Source organism: Sceloporus undulatus, chromosome 2, assembly GCF_019175285.1.
Source record: "Sceloporus undulatus isolate JIND9_A2432 ecotype Alabama chromosome 2, SceUnd_v1.1, whole genome shotgun sequence".
NCBI classification, from domain to species: Eukaryota; Metazoa; Chordata; class Lepidosauria; order Squamata; family Phrynosomatidae; genus Sceloporus; species Sceloporus undulatus.
Genome location: NC_056523.1, coordinates 95715785 through 95728328, shown reverse-complemented (window position 1 = coordinate 95728328; position 12544 = coordinate 95715785). Strand labels below are relative to the sequence as shown.

At 41.3% G+C, this 12544-nt stretch overlaps 1 protein-coding gene across 5 annotated transcripts in view; it reads left to right on the top strand.

The window, feature by feature from the left end:
- SPOCK1 (SPARC (osteonectin), cwcv and kazal like domains proteoglycan 1) overlaps positions 1-12544 on the top strand; it is a 725931-nt gene that overhangs the window by 553399 nt on the left and 159988 nt on the right. For all 5 annotated transcript variants that reach the window (XM_042455316.1, XM_042455315.1, XM_042455317.1 and 2 more), the window contains one exon: positions 12321-12435. In XM_042455316.1, the coding sequence (XP_042311250.1) occupies positions 12321-12435 (115 nt within the window). The remainder of the gene's footprint in view (positions 1-12320; positions 12436-12544) is intronic.

Sequence of the window (12544 nt, the reverse complement as noted above, 5' to 3'; positions counted from 1 at the left end):
ATAAAGGTTTAGTCCATGTGTCATCCAGTCTCCCTGCCAGCTTATTTGGCCCATACATACAGGGCCTTAGTGCTGGATTGCAACATCATGTCTCAAGTAAACAATTCATAAATCTTGAGAAGGGGAAGAGCAGAATTCTGTTCTAGCCAATCCTACTGTAGCGGTCTACAACTTCACGCTTGTCTACAATAGGCAAGGAAACACAACAGCTGTCTCCAGAATCTCTTAGTGAGCATGCTTAAGTGGCAAAACAGAGGAAAAAGAAGAGAGCAGAAAAACCTCCTTCACCAGCTTCTGCCAACCTGTTAAAAAAAAGCATGGATTTATAAGTTTGGCCACCAAATTGGAAATAATAAATAGAGGTTGGGGGGGGGGAGATCATCCCTGGATACGTTTTAGAATAAAAGGCTTGCTGAAACAAGTGGAACTGTGTTTTTTGGGGGGCGGGGGGGTTGTTTGTTTTTTGTTTTGGGTTACTCTAAGAACTTGACATACTTTTCATAATATTTCTACCTCTGTCCAAAATTTTCTGGTAAAGAAATAATGCCTAGGAACACAGTGGCTTTATTGGTTGAGAAATACCTGCACGCAGTTGCATTGCAAGACTGGGTTATATTCAGACTTATTCTGCATCTACACTGCATCAATAATACAGTTTGACACCACTTTAACTTCCATGGCACTATCCTCTGGGATCCTGGGATTTGTAGTTTTATGAGGCACCAGAGCTCTCTGACAGAAAAGGCTAAATATCTCACAAACTACAAACCTGTGGATTCCATAGCATTGAGGCATGACAGTTAAAGTGATGTCAAACTGCATTAATTCTCCAGTGCAGATGCTGTCAAAGCCATTTTTAGTAGACCTATTGGAATCAATACAACAATTTTGTGATGCCTAACTGAATCCCATTGATTTCAGTGGATCTATTCTAATTGCCATTAAGGTGGCTTAGATGACTTTCCATAAATTCTATTATTCCATGACTTTTAACTTTCTCCTTTACTTTTTGTGCCATGGCTCTGTCTTTGGAAGTGAAAATCTTTAGATCAGTCCACTGAACTTGATATAATGCAGACAGTGGACTAAGAAACATCTCTGCCCAAAGGACTAGATTAAAAACTGTTGTTAAACTACAGTCGCCCCTCCTAACTCCACGCCCTCGAATATCTGCAGAGGGGCGACCTCCACTGTATCCTATGGCACATGCACCTAGGCTGCACACACGGAGGTGCGCCCTATTTAAGCCTATGAGGCTTGAATATGTGTGAGCCTCTGTTTTTTTTGGTGGGGGGATTCCCTGCAAAAACAGAGGGCCAACTGTATATACAAACATACCTCTGCAGCTATGTAAAATATATTTTTATTGTACAAATACAAGCCTAGATGCTAACTTTTTTACCAAGAAAAAGTAAACCGCTGCAAAAAGACCAACAAGATTTGGCTGGATCCAGAAAATTAGAAGGCAAAGGCGATTACTACTCATGGGTTTTGAACCACAATTAGATTTCAGGGGGAAAACAGCTTTGGTGGTACTTTTCACACAATGATGCCTCCAACCCATAGCTGCTGCATCACTAAACCACATTTAGGGCATCCCTTCTGATTGATGGGGGAAACCCACCAATGAGCATTAAATTGTGCACATCCCCAGGTGCAAAATGATGCTACCGGGGCAGTCATGTTATCAGCAGTTATGTGGTGTCAGTGTCCCCTCCTTTCTCCCTATGCCCTCATACCCTTACTATTTTCAAGAAGCCTGATTACCTTTTCCCAGAGCTCTGGAGTTGTGTAAAAGAGTGAAAATAAATAAAACTGAAATTTAAAAAACAGAAGGCTTGCTGGGCTGGGCTGGGCTGGGCATAGGGCAGACCGGCAGCTTTAAGGGGGAGTTAGGAAGCAAGTGTGATGGCAGCAGTTGCACAACTGGGAAGACCTGAAATGATGTGGGACTACAGACAGGTGTAACTCTGTTTACACTGACAAGCACTACTGTGGTGAGAATGGGGCTCATGCAGTAAAGTCCACAGAGTAATTGAACTATAGATAGGCTTGCTTACAAGGGAAATATAGCCGGGCACAAATCAAGACAATGAAGACAAATTCTTTATTTTCTTTTTTTTTTTTTCATGAGCACAATCCTTGTTTTGTGAGAAGGGGTAATTGTGGTGACAGTGTAGTGGCAGTGTCCAGAAGCTTCCAAATGGGTGGGAAAACTGAATGTACTTCATGGACCACATATTGGTCACCTCTGTTGTAGCATATTGCACAAGAGACTGCTACAAACACCACCTGATCCTTGTCAGGGTCCTTCCACCTCTTAATAGAGGTCCAAACCTTAGTGAGTACAGTCATTCACTAGACCATAGGACAAAGCTAATGGTTGACTGTTACTTCTCAAGAGAGACTAAAGTCTAATCTGCACTGCAGAATTAATACAGTTTGACACAGTTTTTACTGTCATAGCTCAATGGTATTGAATCCTGAAATTTGTAGTGTTGTAAGATATTTAGCTTTCTCCATCAGAGAGCTCTGGTGCCACGACAAATTTCAAATCCCAGGATTCCATAGCATTGAACCACGGCAGTTAAGCATGTGTCAAACAGTGCAGATTAGACTTTAGGAGACTTTCCATTCCCCTCAAAGATGGCTTGCCAGGACAACACTACTGCAAGGTCATGTTATAACATTCCACCTTGCAAAAAAAATGTTGTGTGGCACAAATCATTTCAGCTAATCAGGCAATTTTGTCAACATCATGGGAAGTTTGTAGTTTTAAGGAGAACTGTAGGATGAACTTCAGGGTAAGATTTTTACAAAAGTGATTCATCATGTGGTGACTCCTGAGTATGGATCGTTTACATGTTCTACTTTTGCTAGTAGTAACTTGCTAGGCTTTGTCTCTAGGCCTAGAGTTTCCTGTTGGATTAGTTTAATACTTGGGGAGGGTAAAAGCATTATGAAGTACTTGCTAAATTTTCAAATCCTTTGTTGCACTGGCACTTTCTATCACTTTGCACACATTTTTATCATAAAACCAGTGTGATTAACTGAATTTCTCAGCATTTCTGCTTCTCACTGAATGAGCTGGTCCTCAGATACTGCTTAGGACAATCTATTTGGCATTAAAGAGCATTTTGTGGTTGAGCAATCAGTCTGCAGGGCCTGAAATAAGCTGATTCTGCTAGGTATAGATGAGCAGTTTTATCGTAGTACATGATTATATCATTTGGCTTCCAGCCCTGCCTCTAGAATTGTGAAATGTTTCAACTAGACTGCCAGCTGGGGTTCTGTATGCCAATCTTTAACTTATCTAATAAAATCCTGTATAAATGACTCCTCTTTAAGCATTTAGGGTAGCAATTAAACAACTGTAAAACCAATGGTTAACCTGCTATCCAAACCAAAAAAAAGGAGGTTGCCTATGTCATTCTGTAGGGCAGCAAAATTTTGTTTGGCTCATTGTATGTTAAAAGAAAGGTTACCTTAGAGAATGAAAAGGGAAAATGCATCATCTCCAAAGTTCAATTTCTAGATCACCATTTTTAGGGAAATATATTGTTTCCCATCAATATATAGTCAGCTTTGCATATCTCTTATTCATAACTAAAATGGTAGATGGCACCTCAACCTCACCCCGCTGCCGCCAGCTTTAAACCTGGCTTTGCTATCCATCCAAAATGCAACAGCTGGAACTGCAAGCATTCAGCTTAGGAGTAAATGTAGCCTCTTCCTGTGTTGGAGCTGAGCTGAAATAAAATGTGGAAAGATTTCAATTATCAGCATTGTTTAGTTAAAAGCACAGTTATTCATACAGTAATTGCTCACATACAGCTAAACGCATGAAGTCTGAGAAGAACTATGCAAGCCATAGTTTCCCCGTAGTCCAAAGAGAAATTGATAATTCTTGATTGAAAACTTGATACTCATCCAAATTCCAGTCTAAATATTTGTCTGATGGGCAATTAGTTACCCTCTGCAGACCATTTCAGGTCCAAACAATAGGATAGTAATTGCAACTTTTAATGTATACATTGCACCTAGAAGATCATAGTCTGCAATAACAATGTGAATATAACAAGTTTTAAAAAAATTCCCCTCTGCCTTGCAATTTAGCCATGCATGTAGTTATCTTATGCAAGATGATAAAAGCCCATAGCTATTCAGCTTCTCCAGCATTCAGGTTCACATATTTTAAAAGTTGACTCTTTCCACCCCTAGCACTCCCCTGAATGATGACTAAGGCGGGTTACAGACCACCCTCAAGTGGCCATTCTCCTGCCGCCGCCATTCGCTGCAGAGGGAAGCCCCAGCGGCCAGACTGCGAGGCTTCCCGGCACAGCGAAAAAGGAGCACCGAAATGGCGCTCCTTTTCAAAACGCGGAAGTGGTGCACAAGGGGCGAAGCGCGCCCTTGTGGTGTCACTTCCGCTGTGACACGTCTGGACGCTATGCGTCCAAGACGTCAAAATGGCGGCACCCATGTGGATGGGCGCCGCCATTTACGACGCGCTCCGCGTGTGTTGGGGCCAGGGCCGGTTAGGAAGGGGTGACTCTTCCTAACCCTAGCGCGCCCCTTCCTAACCCTAGCACGCACGGAGCGCATCATAAGTGGCGGTTTGTAACCCGCCTAAGAGCCTCTAGAAATGGGCAGCTCAATGCTGCCCCTTTGAGGCCTGGGTGGAGGCTGCAGCAACCAGATGCTGCGGCCTCCAGAAGAACCAAAAAGAACCCACTTCCTGACAGGTTCTTTTTGTGTCATGGAAGGGGTGCCACAGGTATGCTCATGTGCCATGATAATACCACTTCCATGTAGTGCCATTTGGGCATGATGGGTGGGTGCCATAATGGTGCACAGGTGGCAGAACAAGGGCTTGGAGCATGTGAATGCTCAGCCCTACTGCAACCCTACCACACACGCAGGCCAGCATAAACTGCCGGTCTGTCAAGCCCCTCTGTCCCTTCAGGGCAAAACCAATGAATTTGTGGGAGTTAATAAAGAACAATGCCAATTTCTGCATAAACGTAGTGATTTGCATGTAATGCTCTAGTATAACCCTATACCAGTGCTCTGATCACAGTCAAGAGACATAGGGTACAAGCTGTTACAATTTCTGTGAAGGAAAATATTCTACTAGGAATGACACTAGAAAATAAAATAATGGAAGAGCTCTATATGCAGAGTGGCAGCAATACTGAAACAGTTACTGAAGGAAATGCAAAGAAAATAAAGGTAGATTTCATGAGGAAGTTCTGTGCTTCTTCAAGAGTAGCAGTTACAGCTGCTATTTCCCACCATCCCATCTAAAGATGCTCAGTAACTATGGCCTGATCCAGACGGGCCTATCGTCCGCCCTCGTCACGTGCTAGGGGTTGGCCAAGGGAGCACTGCCCATATGTGCCTCACCTTAGCACGTGACAAGGGTGTCAAAATGGCGGCACCCTGTACAGACGGGTGCCACCATTTTGACTTGATGGATGCCTAGCATCTGCACATTGCGGCGCCATAATGATGTCGCAAGTGCGCCATTGGTGCACTGTGGCATCATTATGGTGCCACAGATGGTGCTATTATGGTGCCATTATGCCACTGTGGCATCATTATGGTGCCACAAATGGTGCCATTATGGTGCACTGTGGCATCATTATGGTGCTTTTTGCGGGTTCTTTTTGCTCCATGAGGGAGCTGTGCAGTTTGTCCGCTGTGGCTTTCTCGCGGAGCAAACCAGGGCGCTGGCAGACCACCCTTTTTGGGCAGTCTGTACCCCGCCTATGAGAACAAAATAAGCCTGGAGGCAGATGTTCTCATCCTGTGCAAGCTATCTGCAACCCCGTATAGTGAACATATCCATGGAAGGGGTCATGAGCAAGCACAGAGATCATGCATCTGACCTACTTAAAACATTTTGCATAAAACCTGATCCTCTACAGAGTTTCGGCCCTGTCAGTATGGTTGCTGTGTAAAGTTCAGATCACTCTACAGAAACTATAAGTATGACCAACAGTCATGATCTACCATGTGCTTTGATTGTCTATGAACATATAATCTGAGCAGGGCTTATGAAATGCAGTCTGAGCAACCTGATGTGATTTGATCCATATCAGCCATGGGATGCAACCTCAAGGAGTTCAAAGTTTTGAAATTTTGTGTTCTTGGGCTTCCATTGTTTCATTCAACCCCAGTTTCAAAAGCCATGTCCTCCTTCCATCTCCCCAAGAAAGCATCCATAATTTCATTATCAGCCTGTTTTAGTGAACAAAACAGACCATTACAGTAAGGTCACCTGCTGTCTCTCAACTGGTGGTGGAACAGAAATGCTTCTACATGATATTACCATGTTCTTGGAGGCCCACTCCCCAAAGTCTTTAGGTGACCCCTGATGGTTTGCAGAATAACCTTCCTAGCTAATGAACGTACTCAATTCATTGCTAAATGATGCCCTTTGTAAATACATACTGAACCTTGTTAACCATGGCATTTTTCCTAATGTGTACTGTTTTCATAGCCGATTAAGAATTGCTAGCCTGGAGTGTAAATATGTACTGAGAAGGGAGTTTTGAATGGGTATCCGTTTACACAATAGTCAATAATTGTCTTTCATGTCAATCTACATTTAGTTCCTAGTAAAACTGATATTTCTGACCTAATCAGCTGTAAAATCGACTTCAAAGAGGCAAACAACATCCACTTTAGAAAGCAAATTTAACATGTCTATTGCCCAGATGGCTAAATACATATTTACACAATAGACTCTGAATGTTAATTGGGCTTTCAGCCATCATGATTGGCAGGTTTAATGACTATTAATATTAATGACAATGATGCAAATTCACCTGGAGACCAGTGTTCTTCATTCAAATGTAGACCCACATGTTCAATAGATAATTTTAGCCAAATCCTGTGGAGTTATCCCACAAAATGCTGCTTGTCTTACACAGACATAAATCCAGTTTAAGTTTAAGGGTCCTCAGGGTGATACAACAAGGAGGGGAAATGGATCCTGGTACTTATGTGTGCTGCTGTGCTCTTGCATGAGCAAATGTCCACAGCCCACTGTGGTTTGTTTAAATTTCTTTGCAATTTCAAATAGGAAATGTAACATGTAAAAGAAACAGCATACAAATGGCATTGGAGGGGGGGGATCCTATCCTTATGAGAACCAAACTTTTTGTTTCTACAGATTGTTAGGAAAAAGCACTTTTCTCCTTTGTAGAGCTGAATTCTATAGCAGCCTCCATCCCTCTTCCAATCCCATTTATGTTAGAAATATCAGAACAGAAATATAATGTAAATATCAATAAAAATCTAGCAGGCAATACTCAAATACATGTAAACAAAATCCTTTTCACAAAGTGATGTCTAAATTATCAACTGATTCTAATTATCTGCTAAGAAGCATGGGGGGGGGGGGGGGGGCAAAAAAAGGACAGCTTAGGGGGGGAAAAATTAACAGTCCCCCCTTACCCATCCCTTCAAAAAGGTAAAAATTTTTTTTATTTAGCAGTTGAGGTTTTTTTTAAGGGTCCAAAATTATTAACATTTTTGGCTAAATACAAAGCGTATGGAAAGGACAAATTGAACAAAAAAATAAATTTAGGGCAAAAGCTTTCTTTTGTGAGCTTCAAAGAAGCTAACTGCTAGAGATTTTGAAGAAGCTGCTATAAGCACAGCATGATGCTGAACTTCTTTTGTTCCAGGTCTTAACAAGGGTTTCTCCTCTTCCTACTCCTCCTTGGAAAATGCATTTGCTTGAGCAACGAAAATCTAAATCACTTCAAATTAAAATCTTGCATTATTATTATTGTTATTATTGTTGTTATTATTATTATTATTATTATTATTATTATTATTTAAATAGACCTCTTGACACCCTTTACCATTCAGGGTAAATGAACGTAGAGAATCATAGAATCATAGAATAATAGAGTTGGAAGAGACCGCAAGGGCCATCCAGTCCAATCCCCTGCCGTGCAAGAAATCCCAATCAAAGCATCCCCGACAGATGGCTATCCAGCCTCTGTTTAAAGACCTCCAAAGAGGGAGATTCCACTACACTCTGAAGGAGTGTGTTCCACTGTCAAACAGCCCTTACTGTTAGGAGATTCTTCCTAATGTTGACATGGAATCTCTTTTGCTGTAGCTTGCATCCATTGTTCCAGGTCCTAGTCTCTGGAGCAACAGAAAACAAGCTTGCTCCCTCCTCAATATGAAATCCCTTCAAATATTTAAACAGGGCTATCATATCACCTTTTAACCTTCTCTTCTCCAAGCGAAACATCCCCAGATCCCTAAATTGTTCCTCATAGAGCATGGCTTCCAGATCCTTCACCATTTTAGTCGCTCTCCTTTGGACATGCTCCAGTTTCTCAACATCTTTTTTAAATTGTGGTGCCCATGTAATTTCATTTGAAAGGGATCTGGGAGTCCAAGTAGACCACAGGTTGAGCATGAGTCAACAGTGTGACGCAGCAGCTAAAAAGGCCAATGCAATTTTAGGCTGCATCAATAAAAGTATAGTGCAACAAAAGGCTAACCCTCAAGAAACAACAAAACTGAGTCAAGAGAAGATAAATTCTTACTATTTGACCCTGAGTGCCAGAGACATTATCAACAGGAGAAAAAAAACTATGCTCTATTCCAGGGGTAGGCAACCTGCGGCCTGCGGGCCGGATGCGGCCCGGCAAGGCCTTGGGACCGGCACCAGTCCAGTCCTGCTGCCGATTGCCGCCAGGGCCTTTGGCCTCTCGCGCGCAGGGGCAAGGGGGGCAATTGTCTATAGATGCCTCAGAAACATGCATTTATATTAACATTTAAAAAAAAAATCAGCATTTTTTTTTGCGTGTCCTCCACTTTTTAAAAAAAAGTGTCCACCATTTGAAAATGTCCTACATTTGTCCCGGTTTATTTATTTATTTAATTTTTTTTTAAAAAAAATATTTAATTATTTATTTTTTGCCTTCGACCCCCCAGTTGTCTGAGGGACAGCAACCCGGCCTCCGGCTCAAAAAGGTTGCCTACCCCTGCTCTGTTCAAAGGAAGCAGCTTCTGCCTTCTTCTCTGCAGATGGGGGCAGCAGGCTAGGGGCTTACAAATGCAAAAGATATTGTAAAAGCCAGGGGAAAGTGTTCATAGTATAACTTTTACATTTCTCTTGAATTATGAATATTTATGCAAAAGACATTGCTGTAGGGTTTTTTTGGAAAATGAAAATGAAATCATCTCTTGAGCAAGGTTGAGAATTCTCAAGGGTCTCTTTTAGCCAACATATATACTCTGTACTAACTTGCAAGGTTCAGTTAACTGTATAAACTAGTGCAGAGGTTTTTCAGGAGCTGGTTCTGTCATCTTTCTTCCTTGCAACACACACGCACACACCCCTTTCTTATATTTTATTGTATCAATGTGAATTTAGCAGCAAATACAGGAGATAACAGAGCTGATTTCCATTTGCAATAAAATGGTTCAGGAATACTTATCCAGTCTTTAGGGATCAGCATAAACAAATGTAGCTTAAGCATGAGTATCATTAGCATTGCCTTTACCCAGTGATCTGTGCCATAGATGAAGCATAACAACATTATGAAACCTCAAGCAAGTAGCTAGTAGCTCTTGCATTGACTTCTCTATATAGAAAATGGGGCCTATCTGTCTGAGGTTTTTCTGTCCAGACATCTTCAAATATTCTACAAGCATACTGCAAACAGAGAAAAAGGAGAACAAATAATGCGACTTTTTTTTTCTTCATAGAGCATAATTTACCCACCTGTGTGTATCCTCTCAAATGTGCAACCAGAGACCTCTTGGAGGGGAATCAGGTTTTTTTGTGTATGGAGGGCTCTAAACAGAAAAGGAAAAATCTCATCATCTTAGCTTTCTGAGACTAATATGATGCTAACCCTATCACATTCATGTTCAAAAGAAAGGAAGGAAGGAAGGAAGAATTTTTCAGGACAGCACAATTGAACATCCCATTGATATTTTTTTTACTTTTATTTATATGCACAGCCTGCTAAATAATAGTATATAGCTCAGCTCTGTATTTTTATACGCATACCCAGAGATATATTCAAGTATTTTACTCCCAGGCTCAAGTCACATTTCACCTTTCAAATCTCAAATTGAGTCTCATGTCCTTTCCAGATACTTTCAAGGCAAGTCTCAGGGTGAGTCTCAAGTCTGGAACCTAACTTTAACAGCAAAAAAGAGGAGGTGGTGGTGCTGGTACGTGTGTTGGGGGGAGTGATTTTCAATAGCCAGAAAATCAAGAAGATGTGCACAAAGCTAGGTTAGAAAATTCTTGGAGAGGAATAGTAAACATGTTAGGCAATGGGCTTGAGGGTGAACAATCCTTCTAAAACTTCTCAAAGGTTTTAGAAGGCTCAGCAAATGTGCAGCAGGGACAAAAAACAAAGTGACTTACCCCTTCTAGGATACAGTCGCTTACAGGATGCAGTTGGGAATTATTGGATTAAAAATGCCACCAATGCCGCTGGGTGACGGCATAGTGGCTGCATCCAGGCTCCCAGCTGCTCTAAGCCAGCCAATTTGAAAACACAGGAGCTTTCTGTGTTTGTAAATCAGCCAGCTGAGCATGGCTGGGAGCCGGGATGCAGCTGGGATGAAGTTGCTCAGTGGCATCAGCAGCATTTTCAATGTGATAATTTCTGACTGCAACTCGTAAGGAACTGTATCCCGGAAGGGGTAAGCCACTTTTTTGGGCCATGCGATAATCTCCTAAATCAAGTTAGTGAATCATTTATTACCGAGTCGAGTCTAAGTCAAATCACTGGAGTGACTTGAGTCTGATGTGAGTCTGAGCTAATCATCTCCAGTCTACTCACTGCCCATATCATTTATCTACATAGAATCCATCTGTGTATTAACCTTTCTAGATCCTTTCATTTAATGAGTGTGCCTTTCTCTTCCAACATTATATACTGCTACTGCTTCCCTGTCTTTTTAAAATCCTTATTCCCCACTGAACAGATTCCAGGTAGCCCATTATGCCCAGTTTAGAGCTGTTATGTGTGGTTTTATTGTAGCCTCTCACACCAACAACAATGCAGAAAAGCAGCATATCAACAGTCCCTCCTGAGCAAAGCCACAAGCAGAAAGCTGGCTGTGTCTGTGAATTTTCTAAATCTGAAGGACAGAACATCATAGGGAGCTTGCAATCATCAGGGTCCTGTGAAGTTCAGAAAGCGCCCAGGAGATAATGTCACTGGGATACAATGTTGTCAGAGGATAATGGTCTCCTGCTGCTAGATTAAAGCCTGGGAAGGCTGAGTCCTCTTAGCAAAAATACACACAAGCCCAAACCAAGCTATTTGTGGTATTTTCAAAGCAGGAGGCATTTATCTTGTAACAACATCTTGTAACATTCCATTCACTCTGCTTTTTTGTTGTAGCAGAAGAGAAAAGAAAGATGTCATTTTGCAGAATATATGTAAGTGCTTCATTGTTTCCCAGTCAGTTCCATCTCCCATCCTAGCTGGGATTTTTGACTGCACTTGTCAGCATATTTAAATGGATTTAACCCCAATATAAATTTAAAAGACATGCTTCAGTGAAAATAGGTTTAAGTGTGAGAAGGTCAATTCTGTTCAACAGAATTTAAAAAAATGATTACAGAATTTATTGCTCACATTTTAATTTATGGCTCATTTTTTGCTCACGTTTTTGTTTAAAAATACTACTACTTGTCATATCTTATGGGGTTCTCATGTTCCTATACTGTTATTGTAAAACAATAATAATCCTGTATATAATATTGTGTAATGATTCTAAAATGCAGGTCCTATACTTAGGTGTGTTTCAGTACAGCAAGTTTGTAAATGCAACACCTAAATCTTGCTAGCAGTAAGGCAAACATGTCTGTGAAGTTATATGAAGCAGAAATGACATTTTCCACACAAAGAAACCCCCATGTGAATTTTTTCAGCAGACATTCTGAACTGCAAAGATTCTCACCCATATACAATTCACCTTGTCAGGATTTCCTCACATTCAAGTAACCCCCTTTTCTTTCAGCCATTTCCCAAATATATATTAATTATTACTTCCACCCCTAACTCAGATAGACAAGAACTGTGGAAAAGGGAAAACAAATCCCAATAAACTTAGAGTGACCTCTCCATTCCTCAGCTAGTGTGTAGAACAACTGAGTTGGCCAGACACAGCAGTGCTCTGGAGGAGTAAATACAAGTGATTCTAATGAAAGCCTTGCCAAAGCCCCACAGGTGACAATGTGTCATTTCTTTTCTCTTGGTCCTGTCTTTAACTCAAATGAAAATCCCTTTTTTGTTTTGTTACATTTATAGTGCAAGTTGGAGTTTCATGCCTGTACATCTGGCAAAAATATTGTGGCTCGGTGTGAGGGACCATGTCCATGCCTTCCAGGACAAGAAAGTCCAAAACACAAGACTGAGAAAACTGGTGAGTTAACCTGTTAAATCAAATGTTCAGTGTTTTGCTAATTACATGCAAAAGAGTACTCCTGATGCTTACCCAAAGAGGAGGCTCAATAAGCTCATTGAGGCCTATT